This window comes from Leucopleurus acutus, assembly GCF_964270905.1.
Source record: "Leucopleurus acutus genome assembly, chromosome: 3".
NCBI lineage: Eukaryota > Metazoa > Chordata > Mammalia > Artiodactyla > Delphinidae > Leucopleurus > Leucopleurus acutus.
In genome coordinates, this window is record NC_139145.1 from 8,736,143 (window position 1) to 8,763,903 (window position 27,761).

The 27,761-nt window shown below is 59.9% G+C and overlaps 1 protein-coding gene across 2 annotated transcripts; it reads left to right on the forward strand.

Annotated features, from left to right (window-relative positions):
• Positions 1–738: 738 nt before the first annotated feature.
• ADGRL1 (adhesion G protein-coupled receptor L1) lies at positions 739–27,614 on the forward strand (the record flags this gene model as incomplete). Of its 2 annotated transcripts, XM_082836239.1 has the most annotated exons (23): positions 739–851; positions 4,749–4,962; positions 8,878–8,987; positions 12,661–12,675; positions 16,283–17,083; positions 17,934–18,248; positions 19,012–19,115; positions 19,405–19,590; positions 19,919–19,957; positions 20,127–20,310; positions 20,469–20,591; positions 21,117–21,331; positions 21,626–21,796; positions 22,235–22,444; positions 22,538–22,758; positions 22,968–23,034; positions 23,430–23,521; positions 24,154–24,322; positions 25,596–25,724; positions 25,911–26,007; positions 26,101–26,229; positions 26,368–26,385; positions 26,872–27,614. In XM_082836239.1, exons 1-23 carry the CDS (start codon positions 782–784, stop codon positions 27,612–27,614), a joined length of 4,422 nt encoding a protein of 1,473 aa, XP_082692365.1. In that variant the 5' UTR covers positions 739–781. The 2 variants fall into 2 exon arrangements, with proteins under 2 accessions (XP_082692365.1, XP_082692366.1); XM_082836240.1 differs by lacking the exon at positions 12,661–12,675 and having other exon boundaries at positions 742–851.
• Positions 27,615–27,761: the final 147 nt, after the last annotated feature.

Consider the following 27,761-nt stretch of genomic DNA (forward strand, 5'->3'; position numbering starts at 1 on the left):
GTTCCCCTTGAGAGGAAAGAGGGGACTCAGTCATCCCTGGTCCCTGATCTGTGGCACCAGCCAGCTGGATTCTAATTAGCTACCAGAGCCAGAGAAAGGGGAAGCAGGGGACCAGGGGTGGGGACCTGGATTCCTGCCCGAGACCCAGAGGCCGCAAGCTGCGGCCAAGACGCCTGGGTCCCCCACCCTGGACGCTGTGCTGGGTGAGAAAGCTGGGGTGGGGGAGACGAACAGGCAGGGTCTTGATTTCGGGTTGGGGAAGAGGCTTCCAGAGGGCTCTCCTCCTCCGTGATGGAGGGTCTGAGGCCTGCCTGGGTACAGGTGGGCCCTTCATAGCTGTGACAGCCTGAAGCGTTGCCCCAGCCACCCGAGGGGGGCTGTCAGATACCAGGAGGTGCTTCCAGGAGGTCCAAGATGCCCAGATGGGTGGGTCCATCCGTTGGGGTGGGAGTGGAGGGTGCAGTATAAGCCAGAGGCCTTGGAAGGGGTCAGCCTCTGGCCCAAGGGTGCAGCTTCTGTCAGATACGGCTGGCCCGGGCGGGTTCCATCGCCCAGCCTCTCTTGGGGCTGCAGGATGGAAGCCCTCAGCCACCAGCAGGAGGAGAGGGGACCGGCCCAAACACCCCTCCTACTAGGCCCGCTGGGGGTCAGCCGCGGCCCCCACCTCACTCCTCCTGTCCTCCCCAGACTGGTGGGCCAGGCCGTGGTACCCACCTGGTGATGCGGGGCGAGGCCGCCCGCACAGGCCACTGAGAGCCCCGGACGCGCCCCAGCCGCCACCATGGCCCGCCTGGCCGCCGTGCTCTGGAGTCTCTGCGTCACTGCCGTCCTGGTCACCTCAGCCACCCAAGGTAGGTGCTGCTGGGGCTGGGGAGGGGCCGTGCCTGCAAATCCCTGCCAGGAGGGCAGATAAAACAGTGAAATACCTCCCGACCACTCGTTACAGTACCCGCTTCAGACCACCCAGAACCAGGCTAGAGGAAGACTTGGGGATCATGCCCCCTAGCGCCACCAAGGGGTCCCCGGATCAGCCCCTCACCCCCCAACCCAGAGCACCAGGGTCCATCCCACCAGGGGTCCTAGAGCCTGGGATTCGGGATGTGGCCTCCCGGGACCGGGACAGGCCTTCCTGGTGAGCCGATGCTCTTCTGTCTTGTGTGTGTCTCTCTCAGTGTGATTACATCTCCGAGGCTCTCGCTGGGAAGAAGGTTTAATTAAAGCATGCCCGCTGACGTTTATTTAAAAACAACTAATTACCCGGCTCGGCCCTCTGCCGTTCCCGGGATCCTGCACACACCACAATTAGTGCCCCGAGCCTGCCCGCCCACCCTCACCGATTACTCAATTACAATCCCCACGGTGGGCCCAGGCGGGGGCAAGGGCAGGGCGGGAAGAGAGGAGGCCCGCTAGCCTCGCCCTCACCCTGGGTGTGCCCCCTGCCTGCCCCTCCCAGCCCTGTCTGGAGGGCACTCATGGTGGACCCTGCTCCCCATTGCTGCCTCATACAGCCCCACCCTCCGGGGAGCCACAGAGGTGAAGGGGGCATTGTTCAGCCGTGTCACAGGGCCTTGGCACTGCTCCAGCTAGCTGGCACCCTCCCCTCCCCCAGCACCCATGTTCTCTACCTATCCAGGTCCTGCCCCACAGTGCCAGCTGGCCTGCGAGGGGCTGCTTCCACCCCCAGACCCATCCAAGCCAGCCCTCCACCCCCGGCCTCCTTCCCGGGCCCAGGAAGGGCTAAAATTAGCTGCAGAAGCAGATGATGCTAGAGGAACGCACGTAAAACTTTCCCGCAAGTGGGACTCAACTCATCCCAAAATACCCCGAGGGCCTAGCTGCCAACCCCGTTGGGCCCCCAGGTGGCATTGGAGGCACTAGATCTGGAAAAAGGGGCCCATTTGGCCCTGCTGCCATCATGCACTGGTGCCTTCTCTTCATCTACAAGTGACAGTCCCCACATTGGAGCCCAGGGCCACTCTGTGCATCCCCCCTTCTCTCTGACACCCTGCAAGGCTTGGTTGGGACCAGTGTCCAAGAAGGTGGCTGCCCCAGCAGGCATGGACGGTACTGAGCCCACTCTGTCCAACAGAGACTAGCTGCCTTGATCATCTGAATGATAATAGTAATCAGTGGCTTGCCATCTCACTATGTACCGTGTGCACTGCAACCCTCTGCATGGATCTATGAGATAGGCGTTATCAGCTCCTTAGGGAAAGAAACGGGGGCACAGAGGTGGTCAATGACTGGACGAGGCCACCAGCCAGGAAGTGGCCAAGCTGGGATTTAATCCCCAGCCAGGGACTTCCCTGGTGGCGCAGTGGTTAAGAATCCGCCTGCCAATGCAGGGGACACAGGTTCGAGCCCTGGTCCGGGAAGATCCCACATGCCGCAGAGCAACTAAGCCCGTGCACCACAACTACTGAGCCTGCGCTCTAGAGCCCGCGTGCCACAACTACTGAGCCCATGTGCCACAACTACTGAAGCCCGCGCGCCTAGGGCCCGTGCTCCACCACAAGAGAAGCCACCACAACGAGAAGCCTGCGCACCACAACGAAGAGTAGCCCCCACTCACCGCAACTAGAGAAATCCCGCGCACAGCAACGAAGACCCAACGCAGCCAAAAATAAATAAATAAATTTATACAAATAAATAAACAAACAAACAAACCCTGGCCATCTGGCTCCTGAGTCCCAGCTCTCAGTCTCCGAATGGCATGGGATGGAGACTGACGTGTGACAATGCAACCCCTCTGAGAGCAGGGCATGCCCGTGGCAAGTTCTTTCATTGTCATGGCAACCCTGGGAGGTTTCCTAGGTGAAAGCAAGGAGGCCCCTCCCTGTGACGTCCTCACGGAGCACAGCACCTCCTTCAAGAACATTTTCTAGCACGGAATCCTCCCAGTACAGCCCTGGGCTGTGGTGGCCCATTTTACAGATCCAGAAACTGAGGCCTGGTGAGGCTCCAGCAGTGGCTGTCCAGGCTATAGTGTGCGTCAGAACCACTGGTGGGTGTATCCATCCAAAGGCTCCTGGTTTCATCCCCAAGATTCTGATTCAGCAGGCCTGGGTCGGGGGGCCCAGAATCTACATTGTGAACATGATGGGTACGCTGCTGATTCCTGGGACACACCAGGAGAAGCCCTGGTCCAAAGGACACACCTGGTCTGTCAGCTGGGAAGTGGCAAAGCCGGACTCTGTGGTTTCTTCCAGAACACAAGCGCATTCCCTCCCGCACCATCTCTGGACCTTGCATGGGGTGATGTGAAGTTAGGGAAGTGCACCAGGCCACACCCTTACCTCTGACACTAACTGCGAGTTTGGGGGTCCCCCAGACCACCCTCAGCTTTGATGATGTGCCTGAACGATTCACAGAATTCAGAAACACCCTTATACTCGTGGTTATAGTTGATTACAGTGAACAGATACAGATTAAAATCAGCCAAGAGAGGGCTTCCCTGGTGGCGCAGTGGTTGAGAGTCCGCCTGCCGATGCAGGGGACGCGGGTTCGTGCCCCGGTCTGGGAAGATCCCACGTGCCGCGGAGCGGCTGGGCCCGTGAGCCATGGCCGCTGAGCCTGCGCGTCCGGAGCCTGTGCTCCGCAACGGGAGATGCCACAACAGTGAGAGGCCTGCGTACCGCAAAAAAAAAAAAAAGAAAAGAAAAAAAAAGCAGCAGGAACTCTCCTGACAACGATAAGTGACAACACGCATGTTGTCCAGCCAACCCAGGAAGCTCCCCTGAGCCTTGGTGTCCAGAGTCTTTACCGGGGCTCAGTCACGTAGACATGGCTGACCTCAGCCTCCAGCCCCTCCGGAGGTCAGCTGATACCGCGTGACCCAAAGTGCCTACCTGAAACCACATTGTGAGTGTACTAGTTTGCTGGGGCTGCTGTGACAAAATACCACAGGCTGGGAGACTTAAGCAGTAGAGATGTAGTCCCTCCCAGTTCTAGAGGCTAGACATCCAAGGTCAAGGCGTCAGCAGGGTTGGTTCCTTCTGAAGGTCACAAGGGAAGGATCTGTTCCCTCACTCGCTGGGCTTCAGTTACCTGGCCCACTCCTTACACCCATCAGGCATCTTCCACTAAGGGCTCCCTCAGGGCCTTTGCACTGGCTGTTCCCCCTGCCTGGAATGCTGTTCCCCGGCACCCGCATGGCCCCTCTCCTTGGTTTGTAGATGGCCATCTTCTCCCTGTGTCTCCACATCGTCTTCACTCTGTGTGTGCCTCTAGGTCCAAATTTCCTCTTTTTATAAGGACACCGTTCCTATTGGATTAGGACCCCATAGGGCCCTATTAATGGCCCACCTTAATGACCTCATTTTAATCTGATTACCTCTGTGAAGAAGCCATCTCCAAATTCGACCACATTCTCAGGTCCTGAGGGTTAGGGCTTGATTTCAGCATTTGAATTTGGGGAGGGGGAAGACCCAGTTCAACCCATAACGGTTAGCACAGGCTGCCTGGCGTGGCTCAAGGCCCCCAGGTAAACAAAGACACTCAAGCAGGACACTTCAGGGGCTTCGAGGGCACCGCCCAGGAGCCAAGGCAAAGGCCGGACTCTCCTTGGGCCAGGTTCATGGCCTTACTACACAGGTGGGCACACTGAGAAGCCCATTTTACAGATGAGTAAACTGACGTTCATACGGTCCGCATCCCAATACAGTGAAGCTGGAGGTGGCGCCTCTTCAGTGGGGGTCTTCCCTCCCTTCCTGGGCCCGGATGTGACTCTCTCCCCTTCCTCCCTGCAGGCCTGAGCCGGGCTGGGCTCCCGTTCGGGCTGATGCGCCGTGAGCTGGCATGCGAAGGCTACCCCATTGAGCTGCGGTGCCCGGGCAGCGACGTCATCATGGTGGAGAACGCCAACTATGGGCGCACAGATGACAAGATCTGCGACGCTGACCCTTTCCAGATGGAGAACGTGCAGTGCTATCTGCCAGACGCCTTCAAGATCATGTCCCAGAGGTGAGGGGCCCCACCCTGCGGGGCTCCTGGGAGATGGGGTGGCAGCAGTCCCTGGGGTCAATAAGGTGCCTGTCCTCCATGCGCCCCTGGCCAGCACATCCCGTTCACCTTTAGTCTTCCTTTTATGCATTCGACCCATGTTTCCTGAGCAATTACTAGGGGCCGGGTCCCGTGCAAACAGCAAATAAGACCTAGCCCATGCCCTGCCAGCCTGTCACCTCCCCAACCTGTACCCTCTGCCACAAGCCCGTTGCCTCCAGAAGCTCATCCTGAGATTGGTGGGGGCTTGCAGAGTAAAAGCCGTGGCGGGACAGAGTGAGATGTCATGGGAACTGACAGACAGCCCAGAGGTCCGGTCAGGCTTCCCTGAGGAGGTGACAGTTGAACACGGATGGCAGAAGCGTATGTGCTTGTGAATGTCAGAGAGAACGCGCGTGAGAATGTGAGGGAGGGAGTGTGAAGACTGTTTATGTCTGTAAGTGTGTGAGTGTGGGGTGCATGTGTGCAAAGCTGCAGAAGGCTCTTTCACACTCACACCCGCACCACCTAGAGCTGGTCAGCTCTTCCTTCAAATTATACCCTGATGTGACCGCCACTTCCACCACCAAGCCCCCCGGGACTGCTACAGTATCTTCTGCCCCCTCTCCTTGCCTGCTATAGTCTGTTCCCCCCCATAGCAGCCAGAGAGTGCTTGGGAGCACCTGAGTCAGGTCCTGTCCCTCCTCAGATCACAGCTCTCCTTGGCTCCAACCTCACTCAGAGCAAAAGCCTAAGTCCTCCCCTGAGGCCCCCAAGGCCCTACACGTTCTGCCCTGTCCTCTCCCGGCCCTCACCTCCTCCACGCACCTCCTCACTCGCTGGGCTTCAGTTACCTGGCCCACTCCTTACACCCATCAGGCATCTTCCACTAAGGGCTCCCTCAGGGCCTTTGCACTGGCTGTTCCCCCTGCCAGGAATGCTGTTCCCCAACACCCGCATGGCCCCTCCCTCTCCTTACTCAGGGATTTTTTATTTTTTTTATTTTTTATTTTTTGCGGTACGCGGGCCTCTCACTGTCGTGGCCTCTCCCATTGCGGAGCACAGGCTCCGCACGCGCAGGCTCAGTGGCCATGGCTCACGGGCCCAGCCGCTCCGCGGCATGTGGGATCTTCCCGGACCGGGGCCCGAACCCGCGTCCCCTGCACCGGCAGGCGGACTCTCAACCACAACGCCACCGGGGAAGCCCCAGGGATTTTTTGTTTTTACCTAACTAACCTCTCAGCGAGGCCTGCCTGACCACCCTCTAAAATCACAGCAACCCGGCCCCCGCCCCTGCCACTTCCCAGCCCCTTCCCTGCGTTCTCTCTCTCCTTAGTCCTGACTTCCATCCACAGTCCCGTTGGCTATTTCGCCTCTTTATCGTGTCTTTTTTTATGTCTTCCCTCACTAGGCTGTCAGCCCCACGGGGAAAGGGAGTTTTGTCTGTCACCGCTGTGTCCACAGCCAGATACACCACAGGCGCTCACTGAATTTTTGCCAAACGCCTGAGAGAATGCAGGGTTCACTCCAGGATCCTGAGCATAAAACTGGAAAAGGGAAGGAGGCCTGGGGCCAGCTCTACAGCTCCTTGGGGATGCTAGAGTCACTGGGTGGGGTCACTGAAAGCCTCCCGAGAGTTTTGGGCAGGAGACAGGCGCGATCAGGTGGGTGGGCCAGGCCAGAACCGCTCCATCCCCTCCCTCCCACTGTTTCTCTCGCGAACATCGGGAATTCTCTGGCGGTCCGGGGGTTAGGACTGTGCTCTCTCACTGCCGAGGGTCTGGGTTCAATCCCTGGTCGGGAAACTAAGATCCCGCAAGCTGCACAGAGCGGCAAAAAAAAAGGAAATAATCAAACATCCATTCCCCTCCAGCAATCTTGTCCCTCTTCCCCGCTTCCCGTCTCCTGACAGCCCTGCATGGACAGTCCCAGTCCAGCCTCTCTCTCCTCCTACCTCCAAATTCTCCCTGCCCACTTCACTCTGCACTGGCCTCAGGGTCCGTGATGTTCTCCGCCATGTGCCCAAGTACGTAGCACAGCGACTGACCCAGTTCCGACGCGCGTGGGGTCTCAGTCCTAGAGGGGTGACGCTGAGCAGGGTGTTCACGGGGGCTGAGGGATTCTGATGAGGCCACACCTGGAGGCTCTTCATATTAGTTAGGGTCCAGCTCCACTACTCTGACGGAGACCCCCCCCAGAATAAACAGAGTGACCTGAACAAGATCAGAACTGGAAAGGCCCTCAGCACCCGCTTCTCTCTGTCTCAGCGCTGCAACCCACCCCACCCCCACTCCCACCTCCTGGGCCAGAACTCAGTTACGGGCACTTCCTGGGCACTTCCTCCCAGCTGCACGGGAGGCTGGGACATGCAGTCTCCTGCTGGAAAGCCAGCGTTTTTGCGTTTTTCTTTTTGTTTTCATCTTTAACGGAGGTGAAATCCACGTAAGATAAAATTCACCATTTTAAAGTGAACAATTCAGTGGCGTTAATGACATTCACAATATTGTGCAACCTCTGCCTCCGTCTAGTTCCAGAACATTTTCATCACCTCAAAAGGAAACTCCGTCGCCCTTAGCAGTCACTCCCCATTCCCCGCCCTCCCCCGAGTTCCTGGCAACCCTAATCTACTTTCCGTCTCTGAATTTGCCTGTTTTGGACATTTCATATAAATAGAACCGTAAAACACGTGGCTTGTGTGGCTGGCTTCTTTCACTGAGCGTGATGTGTTCAAGGCTTGTCCACGTTGTAGTGTGTATTAGAGCTTCCTTCCTTTTTACGGCTGAATAATATTCTATCGTATAGATGTACCGTGTTTTGTTTATCCACTCATTTGTCGATGGGTTGTCTCCACCTTTTGGTGATTGTGTAAGTGATGCTGCTGTGAACATTCGTGTACAAGAATTCGTACAGGAATACACCCGCAGTGTTACAGCAGGTGAAAGCACTTTGGGGAATAGAACTAGTTCTCTGGGTCATAGGTAACTAAGTCTCTGTTTAGCCTTATGAGGTCAGTGTTATATTTTTAAAGAAGGGGGTTGAGGTGGGTGGGTATAAGCAGGTCCTCATGCGTGAAGCGCTCATTGGTTAAGGGCAGGATGGAAGGGAAGACACAGGAGCCCCCTCTGCCCTGTACCTGTCAGGAAGCTCCCCCAAACCACTGGAACACACCCACAGTCAAGTCACCGTTCTGCCCAGCCGAGACTTGGCCTGCTCCAGGGAAACGGAGACCTTGACCGTGGGAACAGACAGCAAGAAACATCTTTTGTTGTCATTAACTAGGCCTCCTGTTACATGGTAGCCAGCCTCCTGAGAAGTTGACAGGGACTTGGGGGTGTTCCCCATGGGGAACCAAGGATGGCTTCAGCATGAGGTGAAGACTCTGCCCCTGTCCTGACTGCAGAGCCTCACAGCAGCACTGTCCAAAGGGCAGGACATGTCAAGACATGGTCTGAGGTGGACACAGGCAAACACTGTGAGCATTTCATTAATAGCATCTTTGCAAAGACACCACCTTGCGTGTATGGCTTCACATCTTACTCTTCTGTGAACAAAGTGGGGGCTTTATGGTCAATGTAGGAAGAAAAAGAAAAAAAAAGGACATAATGGCACTGGTGACACTCAGGATGAAAGTGATGAAGTGTGGCTGGGGAAGCAGTTTATGGGGCCAGCCCTCTGGCCCAGCCCTAAGCTTCATGCCATGCCAGGGCTTAGAAATAGAAGAATCCTATCTGGTAGGAGAGAGCAGGCAGGAAACAGAAAACAACGCCCACACAAGGTCCCTGGCGTGGTCTCCACAGTTCCTTCCCAATCTGGGGTTGTCCATGCCTCTCCTGACCCTGCCCCACCCCCCCCAGTTCCAGGCCTGTCTTTTGCCAGCTGCCCGTCTCTCCTCCACAGGTGTAACAACCGCACCCAGTGCGTGGTGGTCGCCGGCTCCGACGCCTTTCCCGATCCCTGTCCCGGGACCTACAAGTACCTGGAGGTGCAGTACGACTGTGTCCCCTACAGTGAGTCATCTTGTTCCTCATGCGAACGCGGGCCCTTCCCCCTTCCAGAAGCGAGTGAGGAGGAGACACCTTGAGCGCGCACACACACACACACACACACACACACACACACACACACACACACAGGGCCAAGTCGGGGCCAGGCACACGGGGGACAGCTGGGCCTGCTCCCTCCCTCACACATTCTCTTCACTCAGACACCCTTGTCCACACTGGTGTCTGCCCCACCCACACCCCCACCCTCACAGACTCTGTCCCCATCCACTGGGCACCTTCTCCAACTCTTGTTACTCTGGCCTGCTCACCCTGCTTCTTCACATGCCCTTGGGCTTATTTATACACTCCAAGGCCACACCCACGTACTCCACTTGGCACACTTATATCTCTCCTCTCCTCTCCCTGGACCTTGACCTCGCTGCCCTCTAATTCCTCTGCCTCCCTCCTCTTCTCTCACCCCTTCCCTTCATGACCCCCTCTTACACACCTGCTCTTCCCTCTCACTCAGCCCCCTTTCTCTGAGTTCCCTTTCCTTTCTCTTGTCCCCCTCACCCCTCACGTGCCCCCAGTCCTGCCCCTTCCCAGTCCTGGAAGCTGGACTCTGTACTCATAAAGAGGCAGACCACCCTCTGAGGCCTGGTGGCAGATCAGGTGTGAAGGGCTAGGGGCATCTTCCACAGATTCCTAACTCTTGGTTTGTTTGCCCATTAACCACAGTCGTACTTCCTGTCTGCAAAGGAAGTGCCACCATGTTGGACTGAGGGTGGCACCAGGAAGCCTGAGAAAGGTGATCTGGGGAGCCAAGGGCCTGCCATTCTTGTACCTGGCCAAGGGGAGCAAACAATGACAGGGTCTCTCCTCCTCAGCACCCCACCCTTAACGTGGCCCTTCTTTCCAGCCCTTACTCTTCCCTCCCTTTCCCCCATCATCCATCCCCTCCCCTGCACCCCCAGCTTCATGTAGGCAACCTGGAGGTAGGGCCTCCGGGCAGAGGCGGGAGGAGGCAGGGCCACCAGGGTGTCTGAGTGTGAGGGGGTAGGGGTGGGGGCGCAGGAGGCCCTGTGACTCTCCCTCCTCTCCCCTCCCACCCCAGCCTTCCCCCCTCCCCCCAACCTTTGATTTCTCCTCGCAGGTGACTGCAGACGTGCTGGGGGAGACGGGACGGCTTATGTGCTTCCATAACCTTCTTCTTTTACTCCTCACCCTTTCCTTTCAGCGACCAAGGCCTCCAGCCACTGCCTGAGAGGGACGCCCATCTGATCCTTGAAGCCTCCCCACAGCACTGGGGACACCGCCCAGCCCCATGGCTGGGGCAGCAGGGAAGGGGGGCAGGAGTTGAGGAGCGTAGCACAGTGGGGAAATCGGGCTGGGCTCGAGGCTCGGCCCCGGCCCTTGGGTTTTCTGGCTCTGAAACTTGAGCCAATGACGTAATTTTCTCTGGGCCGCTGCAGAAGGAGGCGAAAGTCCAGGAGATCACGTGTGCGAAGCGGCTAACCCAGGGCTGGCCGCAGAGGCTGCTCCTGGTGACGGAGTGCTGGACGTAAACTCCCGCAGGGCAGAGGCCTCATCTTCACCCCCCCAGCGCCCAGGCCCAAGCCTGGTTCAGGATGTGCTCAGTAATGCTTTGGGTGCCCTTTCGATCCAGCTGAACCTACACCTTCCTCTTTAATGGTGGGAGGGGAATCAAACACCTTCCCTGAGGTGTTGCCCGGAGTACAGAGAACGTGGGTCAAAGCTCCTTGTGCCCCGTCAGCCGTAGGTGTGAGGGAAATGGTGCCTGCTTTTGATAGCCAGGCAGCCTCAGCCATGTTGCTTCACTTCACTGGTCCTCTTTCCCCCTCTATAGACAGGGTTCTCGAAAGGCTGCCCGAGAGGTGCTTAGCACGGTTCCTGGCGCAGAGTAAGCGCCGGGCACTTGGTAGTTGTTGCTTTTCTTGTGACTCCCTCATCATGATTTTTACCAATTATTATAATTGCTATCGTAATCAAAAATAAAACTAACAACAGATGACAAACCCAATTTCTCCTGAAGCAGGTAAGATAAAGGGCAGGAAAAAAAGAAATCCCCTGATCCAAGTGTCATCCAAAGTGGATACCGTGCAGGGAAAGGAGCAGGAAAAAAGTTAGAGGGTGTGGGGAGGAGAGGGGCTTAGAGACCTCCTGGAGCCAAACTCCAAGTGTGGGTGGGAGGGCGTGATCCTCAGAGAGCAGGAGGGCTCAGGGGATGGGCAGCCCCCAGTCTGATGGGAGAGAGCTAGCCTGAGCCCTGGGAGAGGCAGGGGCACGCATACACGCATTCGTAGTCACAGACATGAAGGATGTGTCTTGCGGGGGCTGAGCTAACTCCCGGTCCCAGAAGAAGAGGGCTGGTGTTACAAGGGTGATGGAAGCCACGCCGCAGAACAGGGAAGCCGGGCACTCACTTATCCCCCAGAGTTTCTCTGAGCACCTCCTGCGTACCAGGCCCTGGATGAGGCGCTGGGAAGGGAGCCAAACACTGCTCCTCCAGAGAGGTGGCAGGAGAGCGAGGCCCTGGTCAGAGGTTCCCAAGGGGTCAGGGACACAGAGCCTGGAGGGGGCGTGCCCTGGGCAGCCATCTTGCCCTGGGCTTCAGAGGCTGGGGTGACCCCAGTGCTGGTCAGGGGTGGGTGCAGGGGCTACCGTGGGAAGGGAGCGGTGGGTGTGCAGGGCTCCCTGCCACACACACATACCGGACAGGCCCGACTAACACTGGATTTGCCTTGCAGCGGAGCACAGTCTAACCATGCCCCCTTCCTCCCCCAGGTGCCGCCCGCCCATCCCAACAGCGGGCTGGGGAGCTCCCGGCTCCTGGGCCCCCAGGGGGGAGCTGGGCAGAGAAACTGAGCCTCGGGCTTGCCCCGGGGGAGTGTGGGAGCGTGTCTGTGCCCCACCTGCTGTCCTGCCCCATCTGTGATGTCCCCCCCACCCCAGCCTCTTCCCTCTCTGCCTCTGTCTCCCCCACCGGGCTCTTTGAGGCCCAGGGGGCTCTGCCTGTCTGCCTCTCTGTCATTCTGTGTCTGATGCTGCCACCCTCTCTGTGTGTTGGCTTGCTTGGGGTTCTGAGGGTTTGGGGAAACTCAGCTGGAGTCTTGCAAGGCCGGCACAGAAGGGGAAGGAGTCCAGTGTGTTCTCTCTCGTGAGGCTACCAGGCCCCAGGAGGCACTGAACCCCCTCCCCTGGGCCCCTGGTTCTAGCAGGAGGGCAGCAGGCCGGGCTGAAGGGGATCTAAGTGATTCCTTCACCCTCCCCACCATCCCTGCCTGGTACCCCCCTAAGCGGAGCCGCCTCCCAGCTGGGGCTCCCCTCCCCAGTCCCCACTGCACTGAGGGTGCCCCTTCCCATCTGAGGGCTCTGCCCCCATGCCTGCCTGTACACCCCCTCCCCCCCCCACCCCTCGTCTCTCTTGGTCTCTGTCCTCCCATGTGTCTCCCCTCCCTGTGACTGTCTCCCTGACACCCTCCCTGAAGGAAAGGACTTGGGGGCGGGGGCTGATGCTACCTTCGGGGTTGGGGAACCAGGAGTGAGGAAAGAAAGGAAAAGGGGGCGTGTTGCCAGAAAAGAAACGAAAGCAATTTAATCTTTTTTTTTTCTCTTTTTTTCTTGCACATTTTTTTTTTCAATTTGTTTTCTCTCTCTCTTCCGATGCTTAAAGTAGAAGTGGAGCAGAAAGGTAAACGCACTGTTACCAATGCTAACCCCTAACTCAGACTTTGTTTTACCTGCACCATACTTATGTGACCCACCCTCCCCTCCGGCCCCTTCTTCTCCCCCCACCCCAAACTTGGTCCAGTCGCTATTCCCCACCCCAGTGTCCCCCTGGTGGGGCAAGCCCTGGTGCAGCCGGGTGACTCCACCCTCCAGACACCTGAGGAAGCTCCTCTCTGAGCCCCGGCAGGATCTTCCGTCTCTCTCTCTGCCCCTCTCTCTCTCTCTCTCTCTCTCCCTCCCTCCCTCTCTCTCTCTCTCTCTCTCTCTCTCTCTCTCTCCCCCCAAGCCTCCCCACCCCCCGGCCCACCTTCCTAGTCCCTGGTCCTTGCGGGGCCGGGGGGGACCTGGCCTTCTCTCATACTTCTTTTGCCTCCTTCAGGAGAAGTGTGTAAGCATCCAGGGCGGGTGGGGAGGGAGGGACCCCCTTCCCTGGCTCCTGACCAGGGGTGAAGGGCACCGGGTGAGCCGTCTCTCTCCTCTCTTCCTCCTGCCCCCCGCTTTTGTAACATGTGTCGGGGTTCGGGGGAGGCAGGGTGGAGGGGACACCTTTGTTTTCCTTTTGGGGAGCAGTTTCCTCCTCTCTCTTTCTCTCTCTCTCTCTCTCTCTCTCTTTCTCTCTCTCTGGCTCCTGGCGGCTTCAGTTCCTTCTGGTTTGGCGTTTCCAAGGCCCAGAGCTGTTTTGGAGCATGGAGTACCAGTTTCCCCCAGTCCCAACCCCTGTCCTCCACCAGCGGGGGGGCCCAGCCCTGGGGAGGGGTATAAGCTGTCCCCAGCCCGGGGAGGGCAGCCTGCCAAATCGGGACGAGGGGGTGGGGGCGGGCCTCAAGGTTGGGGGAGTGAGGGGCGGGGGAGCATTTTCTCTGGTTCTGAAATACTTGCGAAGCTGCAGTCAGGGTTTCTTCTGGGCTGTTGTGGTTAGAGGACCAGGGAGAGGGGGGCGGGGGAGGTATAGGCCGGGTCGGGGACTTCCACGAGCACCATAATTTCTTGCGGGTGACACCTCCAGTGGGGGCTGGGTAGAACTCCGTAGGGGGCAGAGCTGTCCGTTAGTGGAGTTGGGCAGGGCTGCAGCTGCAGGCCTGGGCTCTTGGGGATGGTCGCTTCCTCCCCTGAAAGTTTTGGGAAATTTGCAGCTCTGAGGCAGGCAGCAGGGGCCGCGGATGGAAGGGATGACCTTTCAGGATCACTTCTGCCTTGAAATTACGGTGGTCGGTGGAGCATCCCCTTTGAGGGAGGTGGGGCGGGGTCCCTCCGAGCTGCTCCCCTCCCCCTTGTCCCTTCCCCCATCTCACAGAGGCCTGGGCAACCAGCCCACCGCCCTGCCCCTCACTGCACCCCTCCACTCTCTCCCTCTCTTTCTCCTGGAGTCTCTCTCCCACCCAGCACCAGACACTCTTCTTGCAGGCCCGGTGGTGGTTTGGATACGGCAGCCTGGGATCTTTTCTCTTCAAAGGGCGGGTGGGAGGAGGCTGGAGGGCAGAGGAGGTATTGGGAGCTTGGTGCTGGGGAGGGGGTCCTTGCTGGCAATGGCCCCAGGCAGACCCTTCCTCATCTTCTCCCCCTTCCCCAGGGTAACCTCTAACCACGTTTTCCTCTGCCATGCCCTGCCGACCAGGCTAGGCTCTGAGACCTCCCACTTCCCCCCCCCACACACACAAGCACATCTGCTCAGTCGTCACAAAGCTGGCGGGGGACCTAGCTTGGGGAGAGGGGAGACCCAGGGGCAGGGGAAAAGGGCAGAGGCCAGTGTGCTGAACAGAAGGTGCAGGCCAACCCCTCAGGGCACTGGGGACAGGGAGATGGTGGAGCCCCAAGCTCCCCTCCCCCTCCTAAAACAGGGCATGCTCCTGGCTGCTCTGTGCCTGGAGACCCTTGGGTCAAAATGTCCCCCTGCTGCTGTGAAGGGAGGGCTGGATCTCCGCACCCACCCACCTGAGCCTCCTGGAGAATGAGGCTGGAAGTGGGGAAATGAGAAGTGGCCAAGCCCCCGCCCCCCCAAGCCGGCACCAAGTCCCAGCCCTCCCTGTCCCCTCGGGGCCAGCTGCTTCGGTGACAGACCAAGCAGGAGCAGAGAATTCACTACAAACTCTCACCCTGGCCTGTCCGTGGGTTCTGCTAGCAGGGAGGTGAGAGGGAGGCCCCCAGCCGTCCTGGATGGAGGGACATCACCTCTACAGGAGGAGGAGGGGAGCCTGGCCACACTGTGAAAGTCCAGACCCCCCACCGGGTCAGTAAGGGGAGGCTAGGAGTAGGCGGCGCTGGGACGTGACGGGGCAAGGGTGGGCAGGCTATTGGTGGCCAACGAGATGCAGTTGAGGTTTTCCTCCTTTTCAGGGAATGGGGGGGTGGGGCGGGGCCCCCCACCTTTCTGACATCAGCGCTGCCTTGGTCCCTCCTCCCGAGCCGGGGATGGTTGCAGGTAAATCGGGGTCAGGGCAGGGGAGGTGGGGGGGCGGGGCCTGCTGGGGGCGGGCTGGGTCTTTATCCTAGCACCTGGTTCCCTCCCTTGCCCCTTCTGAGCTGGACCTGGGACTGCCCCCCCAAGGGACCCTCAGTCGGGCCTGGGCCTTGGAGTGAATTCTCTGCTCACCCCCCTCTCTCCTCGCCAGCACTAACCCTTTCTTCCCAGGTGCTCTCCAGTGTGCTTCCCTTGGAGCCAGGACCTCGCCGAGCCCCACCACCACCACCTTGTCTCTCTTCCCTCCACACAGCTCTCCTCCCCCCCACCCAACTCTCCCGGGAGTCCTCTCCCTCCCCAAGTTCTCCCCCTCACCCCTGTGCACCAGTGTCAGTGTCTGCTGCTGAATAAACCCCATGAGAGACCCTGCCGGCTGGGGGCAGGGCTGGGCACCCTCAGGAGGGGCTGGACTTTTCCGAATACCCTTCCTCAGCTACTGATTTCATGGGTACTGGGGGTGGGGGCTGCCACAGGCTGCATCAGGAACCTCGGGTGCCTCTCCCACCCTGGAATAGAAGTGCGCTCCTGACACCCACCCACAGTGGGTACGGAAACATCACTCTACCTTGCAGTTTTTGCAGGAGGAAGAAAATGGAGTTAAAAAAAAAATTCTGTGTCCTGGTGTGGTTGGTGAAGGATGGGACCCTTGACCCCTAGCTCTTCCATAGGGGCGCAGATGATGGCGAAGGGGCAGGGCCCTGAGTCCCTGGAACCTCAAAGCCACCAGTGGCTGCAGTGAGGAAATCTTTCCACTCCTGCTTAAGGCACACGAGATCGTCTCTGGGATGCCTCTTGCCAAACCCCTTATCCCCAGCCTGTGGGGTCTCTAGCAGCCAGGGAAGGAAAGAGGGGCACTACCTCCCACCACTAACCCTGCTCTTAATGGCCTCCAGGGTTGACATCTCCAGGGAGAGGGGCAGCTGGGCGGGGCAGGGGTCCCAGCCCGGAAACCCCCTTCCCATCACCAGCCCTACCAAGCAACCGTGACTGCAGCAGCAGGAGGGGACAGCCTGGCACCCCCCCGGCCGCGTGACCAACTTGCCTCTCTCTCTCCCCCTCCTTTGCCCCTGCTCCTCTCCCCGTGTCCTCCCCGCCCACCCACCCGGCCCAGTCTTCGTGTGCCCAGGGACTCTGCAGAAGGTGCTGGACCCCACCTCGACACACGAGTCGGAGCACCAGTCTGGCGCATGGTGCAAGGACCCACTGCAGGCGGGTGACCGCATCTACGTCATGCCCTGGATCCCCTACCGCACGGACACGCTGACCGAGTACGCCTCATGGGAGGACTACGTGGCGGCGCGCCACACCACCACCTACCGCCTGCCCAACCGTGTGGATGGCACTGGCTTCGTGGTCTATGACGGCGCCGTCTTCTACAACAAGGAGCGCACGCGCAACATCGTCAAGTACGACCTGCGCACGCGCATCAAGAGCGGGGAGACGGTCATCAACACGGCCAATTACCACGATACCTCGCCCTACCGCTGGGGGGGCAAGACCGACATCGACCTGGCCGTGGACGAGAACGGGCTGTGGGTCATCTACGCCACCGAGGGCAACAACGGGCGGCTGGTGGTGAGCCAGCTCAACCCCTACACGCTGCGCTTCGAGGGCACGTGGGAGACCGGCTACGACAAGCGCTCGGCGTCCAACGCCTTCATGGTGTGCGGCGTCCTCTACGTGCTGCGTTCCGTGTACGTGGATGACGACAGCGAGGCGGCCGGCAACCGCGTGGACTACGCCTTCAACACCAACGCCAACCGCGAGGAGCCCGTCAGCCTGGCCTTCCCCAACCCCTACCAGTTCGTCTCTTCCGTTGACTATAACCCTCGTGACAACCAGCTGTATGTCTGGAACAACTATTTTGTGGTGCGCTATAGCCTGGAGTTCGGGCCACCCGACCCCAGTGCTGGTGAGGACAGCTCAAGTTCGCTCCCAAACGCCCCCTAGGTCCCAGGGTCGGGGGGTGCACTCTGTGACATCTTAGGGGGCCTGGAGGTGGGTTCCGGGGAGCCCTGGAAGCAATGGCAGTGTGACATGGCAAGGTGACAGAGGCTGTTCTAAGCACGCAATTAACTCCTCTGACCCTCGCAGCCTAGGAGACGGGGCTTATCATTGCCCCGTTGTACAGATGAGGAAACCCAAGCACTGGGTGAGTATGGGATTAGCTTGCTCCTTTGAGGATTTGGACCAAGGACTCTGGGCTCCTAACCAAGCTGCGCTATGTCTCCTAGAGGCCTGTGCATTTTGAGCCCTGGAACCTCTTCAACCAAAATCTTGGGTGGAAGCCCAGTATCAGTAAAACAGCAAAGCCGAGCCGCCGATGTTGGCCGGGATTGGGGGCCCCTCCACAGTCTCATTCCGCCCCCTCAGCTGCCCCGAACCAGCTCTGAGCAGCCCCACGGCTCCAGAGAGTCCCCTCTAATCCAAAAGGAGGAGCTGAGGCCCCCAGAGGGAAGGGATGTGGCCAGGTCAGAGAGCCCGGGGTAAGAGTAGAATGAGGATGGGAGGTGGCTGTGTACAACAGCCTCCAGACACCTCCTTCCTGGCCCGTCTTCTGTGGTTGCTCTCTCAGACTTCAAAGTACAAATGAGTGAATTTTTGCCACCTTCCAATGCTTCAGATGGTCCCAGGGGTACGAGGGACCTCTGTGGGCAGACAGGGGCCAGGGGAGCTCTCCCAGACCTAGTGGGGACCAGGATATCTTTCAGTAGGCCTGACGCGTGGGGGTAACCCCGTCTCATATCCCCTCTCCCTTCCAGGCCCAGCCACTTCGCCACCCCTCAGCACGACCACCACGGCCCGGCCCACACCCCTGACCAGCACAGCCTCGCCTGCGGCCACCACCCCACTCCGCCAGGCGCCCCTCACCACGCACCCTGTGGGTGCCGTCAACCAGCTGGGACCTGACCTACCTCCAGCCACTGCCCCCGCCCCCAGCACCCGGCGGCCCCCCGCCCCCAATCTGCACGTGTCCCCGGAACTCTTCTGCGAACCTCGAGAGGTGCGGCGGGTCCAGTGGCCGGCCACCCAGCAGGGCATGCTGGTGGAGAGGCCCTGCCCCAAGGGGACTCGAGGTGAGTGCAGAGCCGAGGTTACCTCCGCTGCAGCTGGCTTGGGGAGTGGCCACTGCTGGGTCTGGCCAGGGAAGGGACGGGGGACATGCCCTTAACTCAGCTCAACGTAGATGCACTTACCTGTCCATCTCCCCTGGCAGAGTGTGGGTTTCATGCAGGGGTCACGCCTGATGTCTGCAGCTGTGTCCCCAGAGCCCAGCAGAGCTCCCAGGACACAGCAGCAGCTCAGTTAGTGCCCCACGCCTCGTCCCCCGTCCCCTCCTGCGATACTAAGTACCCGCCACGTGCAAAGCGCTGGGTGGACCCTGCGGGGAGCCCACGGGAGGTAACTTGAGTCCTGGCTTCAGACTGAAATGGAAGAGGCCTGGGAGCAGCTGGTGACAGGACACAGCAGCTGAAGTACCAGAGAGGGTGGAGCCAGACCGCATGCTCTAGGGATCCCAAGGGGAGGGTCAGAAGAGGCTTCGTGGGGGGGGGGGCTTCCAAGGCGAGCTTAGCTAGAAGGTTCCAACTGTGGTAGGCAAAGACGGAAGAGGAGCCCAGAGGGAGGGTTTAGGGGAAGAAGGAGTGGCTTATGTCACCTCAGAGTGACACCTCTCTTGACTGTCCGGCCTGCTTCATGTCTGGTCTTCCGTGTTCCCCTCACCTCTCTCCTCACCCACTCGTCCCCCTCTCTCTGTCATCTCCTTTCTCCCTGCTTTGGCCCATCCTTCTCTCCTTCCCTGTGGCTCCCTTCTCTGTTCCTGTGTGTCTGTCCCTACAGGAATTGCCTCCTTCCAGTGTCTACCAGCCCTGGGGCTCTGGAACCCCCGGGGCCCTGACCTCAGCAACTGCACCTCCCCCTGGGTCAACCAGGTGGCCCAGAAGGTACCAGCAGAAGCTGCCCCTCCCAGTCAGGCGCACGTGCTCACACAGCAGGCCCTGGGTGCCCGGGCACAGGGCACAGTGGGGGCAATGGAACAACTGGGGAGACAAGCAGGGGTCTGTCCACTCCCTGGCCTGCAGAGGGAGCAGAGATAGATGGGGAGGGAGAAGGCAGACAGGGAGAAGGGGCAGCAGAGAGAGGGATGAGAGGGGCTGAGCAGGCTGGGCGCGTGAAGAGGGAAGCAAAACGGTCCCTGACAGAGCCGGGGCATCCCACTCCCGCCTCACACAGATCAAGAGCGGGGAGAACGCAGCCAACATTGCCAGCGAGCTGGCCCGCCACACCCGGGGCTCCATCTATGCGGGTGATGTGTCCTCCTCTGTGAAGCTGATGGAGCAGCTGCTGGACATCCTGGATGCCCAGCTGCAGGCCCTGCGGCCCATCGAGCGCGAGTCAGCTGGCAAGAACTACAACAAGGTAGAGCCTGGCAGCAGGGCCAGCAGGGCAGGGGGCACTGCCCTGGGAACTTAGGAGATAACCAGCCTGTTACCGCGGAGCTGGGCTGCCACCCATGGTGATGGGAGAAGGAAGGACAGACCCCAGGTCTACTGGGGCTCCCTCCTGAACTGCCCTGGATGGTCCTGGGGGTGTGGGCTCCCTTAGGAATGGTTCTCGCTTATGGCCTAACCCCAGGTCAGTAGCAGAGGCAGAAGAGCAAGCTCCCTGGGGCCCAGACATGAGTGTCGGGGTTAGAGGAGTGGGGCTGGGAGACCAGCCCTGAGAGCACCTCCATCTCTCTCCCCAGATGCACAAGCGAGAGAGAACCTGTAAGGACTATATCAAGGTGAGGCTCAAGGGCTCCTGCTGGCCGAGGGGGTGGGGCAGCCCTTGTCGCTCCTGGGCAGGCCCCAGGTGGCGCTGGAGATGGAGTTTCGGAGAAGGGGGCGCAGAGCCCAGCCCAGGGAACTGGAGGATGTAGGGGGAATCACGGAGCTGCCCCCGCACCGTTGCAGGCCGTGGTGGAGACGGTGGACAACCTGCTGCGGCCAGAGGCTCTTGAGTCCTGGAAGGACATGAATGCCACCGAGCAGGTGCACACGGCCACCATGCTCCTGGACGTCCTAGAGGAGGGCGCCTTCCTGCTGGCCGACAATGTCAGGGAGCCTGCCCGCTTCCTGGCCGCCAAGCAGAACGTGGGTGAGTGCTGCAATCGCGCTAGGGCAAGTTCGGGCACAAATCTTGAACGGTGGGGGCCCCCTCGGCCCGGAGACCGTGGGCCTCTTGCCACAGCCCGGGCCTCTGGACTGTGGACAAACCCCCAACCTTGTGTGCCCTGCCGTCCCCTGTCCCCACAGTCCTCGAGGTCACAGTCCTGAACACAGAGGGTCAAGTGCAAGAGCTGGTGTTCCCCCAGGAGTACCCGAGCGAGAACTCCATCCAGCTGTCCGCCAACACCATCAAGCAGAACAGCCGCAACGGTCAGTGCCCGAGCCCCGTGCGGGCACCCCTGCTCCTCTCGCGGAGGACGGCGGTTCTTAGCTTTTATCGGACTGAAGAATCCGGAAGGAGGTTGGGACCCGTGGCCACACACAGGGGTGTCCTTCATTCAAGCTAGTGTTAACGTTTCAGGGGGTTCGTGGAGACCCCCCCCCCGAAGCCCCACAGAGCCAAGCACGCTTCGCAGTTTGCAGGGCTCACTCCTGTGCAGTGGCAGTTCAGGGAGGCTTGCGCCATTTGAGATGAGGGTCCAGAGAGGTCAGGGATTTGCTCAACGTTACACAGTAAGTGAGAGGTGGGCCGGGGACCCAGCCTGTGTGTCCCGGCCCACTGCCCTGCTGTTGAGAACTGCCTATAACTGAGCAGGGGTCCCACAGAAGGGCTCCCAGAGCCCCACTTGCCTGGGCTGCAGCCTGCCTGGCTTCAGAGGTCCTGGCGGCCAGCGTGGTGGAGCTGCACACCAGCCAGGGGCTGACAACACACCCTGCTGTGCCTGTTCTCCCCAGGAGTGGTCAAAGTTGTCTTCATCCTCTACAACAACCTGGGCCTCTTCCTGTCCACCGAGAACGCCACGGTGAAGCTGGCAGGTGAAGCGGGCGCGGGGGGCCTGGGGGGCGCCTCCCTGGTGGTGAACTCCCAGGTCATCGCAGCGTCCATCAACAAGGAGTCCAGCCGAGTTTTCCTCATGGACCCTGTCATCTTCACTGTGGCCCACCTGGAGGTGAGCTGAGGCGCCCCCTCCCTCCGTGAGGTCCCAGCATCCTCCATTGTCCCTGGCTGTGCATCCCCCCCTACTGTGTGTTCACCCACCCCAAGAGCAAGTTACAACCCCTCCCTGGGGCCCCAGCCCCCACCTCAGCAGCTTGGGCCATTTTGTCCCCAGAGGTCTCAGACTGTCACCTGGAGCCCAGAGCCCCAGGCACTCGTCTCCTGCTTGTCGCTATCCCCATAGCCGGGTGTGCGGGCTGGAGTGGGACTCCCTGGATCTGACCCCCCGGTCACCACCACACAACAGGCCAAGAACCACTTCAATGCCAACTGCTCCTTCTGGAACTACTCGGAGCGTTCCATGCTGGGCTACTGGTCGACGCAGGGCTGCCGCCTGGTGGAGTCCAACAAGACCCACACCACGTGTGCCTGCAGCCACCTCACCAACTTTGCCGTGCTCATGGCTCACCGCGAGATCGTAAGCTGGCCAGCGCTCCGCTCCTCCGGGCGGGCCCACTTTCTGGCCCGGCTTTGCATGGCATCATAGAAAGTGCTGCATGGGCGGTGCCGGGGAAGGCCAGCTTCGTGGGCATGGGGGGCCTGAGTCTTGCCCGGGGCATGAGGCCACACGTCTGGTTCTCTTTGGTCACGGTCCCACCTTCTCCCAAGGCACTCTGGAGAAGCACGTTGGTGTCACCTTTGTCATCTCTCCACGAGCCTTCCAGAGCATGAGGAAGTGAGCGTGCCGCCTGCAGAGGGGTGGGGGCCAGCAAGTTGGCCAGGGGGGCAGAAGGCCGGGTGGGCTGCACCAGTGGTGCTCGTGGCCCACGGCCTTGCCCGTAGCTGGCACCTAAGCGGAGCCCTGGCCACGTGCAAGACCAGAGGCGCTAAGTACACCCCCTGCTCCTTCCCCCAGTACCAGGGCCGCATCAACGAGCTACTGCTGTCAGTCATCACCTGGGTGGGCATCGTCATCTCCCTGGTCTGCCTGGCCATCTGTATCTCCACTTTCTGCTTCCTGCGGGGACTGCAGACTGACCGGAACACCATCCACAAGAACCTGTGCATCAACCTCTTCCTGGCCGAGCTGCTCTTCCTGGTTGGGATAGACAAGACTCAGTATGAGGTGAGCAGGACTCCAGGGCAGGAGAGGATGCGGGGAGAGACGACACCGGCCGGCCGGGGCAGCCCCTCACCTGTGGTGCTCCCCACTCTCTAGATTGCCTGCCCCATCTTCGCTGGCTTGCTGCACTACTTCTTCCTGGCTGCCTTCTCCTGGCTCTGCCTGGAGGGCGTGCACCTCTATCTGCTGCTGGTGGAGGTGTTTGAGAGCGAGTACTCCCGCACCAAATACTACTACCTGGGCGGGTACTGCTTCCCAGCCCTGGTGGTGGGCATCGCAGCCGCCATCGACTACCGCAGCTACGGCACCGAGAAGGCGTGAGTGCCCCCTTCGCCCCCGAGTCTCTCCCCCTTGCTGGCTCCCTGCTCAGCAGCATCCCTTGGGCCAGGACCCTCAGGGCACTGGCCTCCCTTCTCCTGAGCCCCGAGGCCGCAGCCAGCAGAGTCCCTGGGCTCCTGGAGTCAGAGGGAGGGAAGAGCCCGCCCCCCCACCACCTCTCAATACCCTGGCCCTGCTTCCTTCACAGCTGCTGGCTCCGAGTGGACAATTACTTCATTTGGAGCTTCATTGGGCCTGTCTCCTTTGTTATCGTGGTAAGTTGGAAGGCGGTACCCCCAGTACTGAGTCTCTGTCCTTCATCCAGCCTAGCTCTGACCCCAAGGCCCCCCTCCTCCCCAAGCCCTTGAAAAGCATCAGAACTGAGCAGCCAACTAAGAAAACGAGAGCAGAGTGGGCCTGTAGAGCTCCAGCACTGAGGTCCGTCCTTCCAGGAGCTGTGATTTGAGCCCCGGCTCTGTGTCAGGCCATGGGCCCTGCCCCCCGGCCCCGAAGCCACATTAACAGTTACACCAGTAGGCAGGCACCTGGGGGCAGGTACAGCAGCAGAGGGGACCCTGAAGAAGGGGGGTCGTGGCTGAGACTTGGCCAGGAGCTGACGCTAGGAGGCAGAGGGACCCTGGCCCAGCCCCTCCCCTTGTCCCGCCCCCAGGTGAACCTGGTGTTCCTCATGGTGACTCTGCACAAGATGATCCGGAGCTCCTCCGTGCTCAAGCCCGATTCCAGTCGCCTCGACAACATTAAGTGAGCACCCCCTCGCCCCACCCGTGCCCCGGGACTTTCCACGCCTCTCCCGGCGTTTCCTAAAAGGTGGTGTTCTCGCCTCTGGTGTCACGTACTGTGATTTTAAGGACAAAGATGGTGTTTTACTGTGTTTGTTATGTATCTATTTAACGAGTATTAGAAAACATAGTATTAGCACATCCAGCTGTGGTTTTAGGCACATAATTGCTAAGGGTGAGACTGAGTTCAAAAAGTGAGTCCAGGGAATTCCCTGGCGGTCCAGTGGTTAGGACTCTGCACTTTCACTGCCAAGGGCACAGGTTCGGTCCCTGGTCGGGGACCTAAAGATCCCACCAGCCATGCGACTCGGCATAAAAAAAAAAAAAAAAAAAGTCCATTTCAGGGCAACTTAAAGACAGATAGGCAGCAAAAGATAGTTTAAAGGTCTGGAAATATGGCCAAAAGGATGAAGGATGCAGGAGAATGACTGGCCATTCACAGAGCCCTGACCTCTGCCTGCCCCTCAGGGTCAGCTTGGGTGAAAGTGTCACTGGGCAGGCCTGCTCAAAGAGGGACACGCAGCAGGGCTCTGGGGGAGGCATCTCTGCTGGCAGGGACTTTGATGTCCCTGTTCCCTCTCCACCTCTCCCCAGATCCTGGGCCCTGGGGGCCATTGCGCTGCTCTTCCTACTGGGCCTCACCTGGGCTTTCGGCCTCCTCTTCATCAATAAGGAGTCGGTGGTCATGGCCTATCTCTTCACCACCTTCAACGCCTTCCAGGGGGTCTTCATCTTCGTCTTTCACTGCGCCTTACAGAAGAAGGTGAGGTCCAGGGAAGGGACCAGGTGCCTGCCTTCTGTAGCGGGACCTGTGTCTGCCTGGAGGGAAGCACAGGCTCACAGGGAGGATTTAGGCAGGGGTGCAGAGGGTTCTGGAAAAGAGCAAGATACAGGGGCCTAGAGGAACGAGAAAGCAAGGCAGATCTGGGGAGTTGGGACATGGTTGATGGACCCTCCCCAGGGTGTAGGGCACAAGTCAAGCATGTGGAGGGAGATGACTCTGGGTGCCACCCAGACAGAACATTTCCGACTTTAATAGTTGTGGGATAAAATGTGAATTTTGTGGTGATAGGAAGTTTCTTTTTAAAATAAAGTGTGTTACAGTCTGAATCTTAAAAAAAAAATAAATTAAGGAAGATAACAGAAGCAGAAGAATGTGGAGAAGGGTGTACGGGCAGTAGACTCAAGACTAAAGCCAGGGAAACTGAGGCGTTTGTAGATTCATATCCTGAAGGCAGTGGGGAGGCCCGGTCAGACTGTTGTTGGTCTTAGGGGACAGTGAGGTGAGTAAGGCTAAGGAGGGGATGAAGGAGGCAGTGATCACAAGTCTTGGGTGCAAGGTTGACTGTTCTGCTCAAAACTGTCCCATGGTCCTCATCGGACACACAGTGACATCCTTACAGAGGCCCCCAGGCCCATACGGTCCAACCTGGGCTTCCCCTTCTCTTCCCTTCCCTCCAGCCACGCTCTGTCTTCTGCTCCCTCAGACACCTAGACAGGGACCCTCCCCAGGGCTTGTCCCCTGCCCCTCCCCACATATCCACAGGGCCCACTGCCTTATTTCTTTTAGGTCTTTGCCGAAATGTCTCCTTAGTGAGGCCTCCCCTGATCTTTTTGAAATCGTGCCCCCGACCCCCACCGACAGCACTGCCTAACTCCCGGCCATAGTTCTCGGCAGCACCTCACACCGTCAGACGCCCTACATAACGCACTGATGTTTCACCCGTGGTCAGTCTCTGTCTGCTAGAAAATACCAGCTCTGAGAAGTAGGGCTTTGGGTCTGACTTGTGTCTGTCCTCGGGGCCTACAGCACGCCTGGCGTATAGAGGATGCTCATTAAAGATCTGCTGAGTGAATGAATGGATGAGAAATTACTGGTGGGGGTGGAGGAAGGAGGATAGGCCCGAGTGAGAAGAGAGCCTTCTTGGCTGGCTGTTGGGAGACAGGAGACAGTGGCGCTTCTGACCCCACCAGCAGCTTGGCCACTGGACCCCCGAGGCGGGGGCGCCTACTGCCTGTCCTCCTCGCCCCCGCAGGTGCACAAGGAGTACAGCAAGTGCCTGCGTCACTCCTACTGCTGCATTCGCTCCCCGCCCGGGGGCGCTCACGGCTCACTCAAGACCTCAGCTATACGGAGCAACACCCGCTACTACACGGGGACCCAGGTATCCAGGCCGGGGGCTGGGGCGCCAGGCAGGGCTCCCTGGGGCTGAGTGTTGGAACCGAGAGCCCAAGAGGCAGGGCAGTTCTCTGCCCAGGTCCCTGGTGGTGCTCATCAGGCAGGTGGTCTCAGAAAGAGCGTGGAGGGTGGGCGGCCCAAGGGCCCCCTCACGTCTGAGCTGTGTCCCCAGAGCCGAATCCGGAGGATGTGGAACGACACCGTGAGGAAACAGACGGAATCCTCTTTCATGGCGGGCGACATCAACAGCACACCCACCCTGAACCGAGGTGAGACTGGATCCCTCACCCCCGGCTTCAGTCCCTCAAGATTCCCGAGCCCAGGTCTCCTGGCCGCCTTGTGACCTCTGACCTCCTGGGCAGGTACCATGGGGAACCATCTGCTGACCAACCCTGTGCTGCAGCCCCGTGGGGGCACCAGCCCCTACAACACTCTCATTGCCGAGTCGGTGGGCTTCAATCCTTCCTCACCCGCCGTCTTCAACTCCCCAGGTGAGAGCACTGTGGTGCCAGGAGAGGGTGACAGCCCAGGTCAGGTGGCATCCTTGTGCCTCCTGAACTGGAGCCGAGACTTGGCATCCTGAGCCTGCTCTCTCCTTCTCTCTTTTCCCTCCTGGCCGGCACCTGCAGGGAGCTACCGGGAACCCAGTAAGTGTGACTGTTTCCTGGGAATATTTCCAAGGCCGGGAGGGGAACGTGACAGTGGCCTCCTCAAATGGCCTAACTTAGAGAGAAGAACTCGAGTGCCCCCCCCCCCCACACACACACACATACAGACAGTCTCTGGCTTGGCAGCTGGCTGGAGGGTGTCGCGTTAGGTGGGGAATGAAGGTGATGGGGGGGACAGAGCGTTGGAAAGGGATCTGGTCACCCAGATCTCATACTGCTGAGACTCTAAGCTCCCAGCTGCGAGGGGACCCTGGGGGAACTGGTCCCCACACGTACCTCCACTAGTCGTCTGCTGAGCTGGTGTCCTCAACTGCCAGTGAGGAAGAGAGGGAACACAAGACCCCAGTCCCCAGGGGCAGGGGTGAACCCAGGGAAAGCCAGGTGAAAGCAGGCACCCCCGTCCACATGGCCTGCGCCCCTCTCACTGCCCGGCTCTCCTTCTGAGCAGCTCCCTTCTGCCTGCAGAGCACCCCTTGGGAGGCCGAGAAGCCTGCGGCATGGACACGCTGCCCCTCAATGGCAACTTCAACAACAGTTACTCCTTGCGAAGCGGGGACTTCCCTCCAGGAGATGGGGCCCCCGAGCCACCTCGAGGCCGGAACCTGGCCGACGCTGCCGCCTTCGAGAAGATGATCATCTCGGAGCTGGTGCACAACAACCTTCGGGGTGGCAGCAGCGGAGCCAGGGGCCCTCCACCACCTGAGCCCCCCGTGCCGCCAGTGCCAGGGGGCAGCGGCGAGGAAGAGGCAGGTGGGCCCGGGGGTGCTGACCGGGCAGAGATCGAACTTCTCTACAAGGCCCTGGAGGAGCCACTGCTGCTGCCCCGGGCCCAGTCGGTGCTGTACCAGAGCGATCTGGACGAGTCGGAGAGCTGCACAGCGGAGGACGGGGCCACCAGCCGGCCCCTCTCCTCCCCTCCGGGCCGGGACTCCCTCTACGCCAGCGGGGCCAACCTGCGGGACTCGCCCTCCTACCCGGACAGCAGCCCCGAGGGGCCCAGTGAGGCTCTGCCCCCACCCCCACCTGCACCCCCTGGCCCCCCCGAAATCTACTACACCTCGCGCCCGCCGGCCCTGGTGGCCCGGAACCCCCTGCAGGGCTACTACCAGGTGCGGCGGCCCAGCCACGAGGGCTACCTGGCGGCCCCAGGCCTCGAGGGGCCAGGGCCCGATGGGGATGGGCAGATGCAACTGGTTACCAGTCTCTGAGGGACCTCACGGACCAGGGGCTGGTGTCCCAGGCCGGGGACTGAACCCTGGGTAGGGCTCTGGTGGCAGAGGGAGGCTGATGGAGACTGGCTGCTGGGCCATTCTCTCCAGGTGCCCCTTTGCCATGGGCCCTCCAGGCCCCTTGGG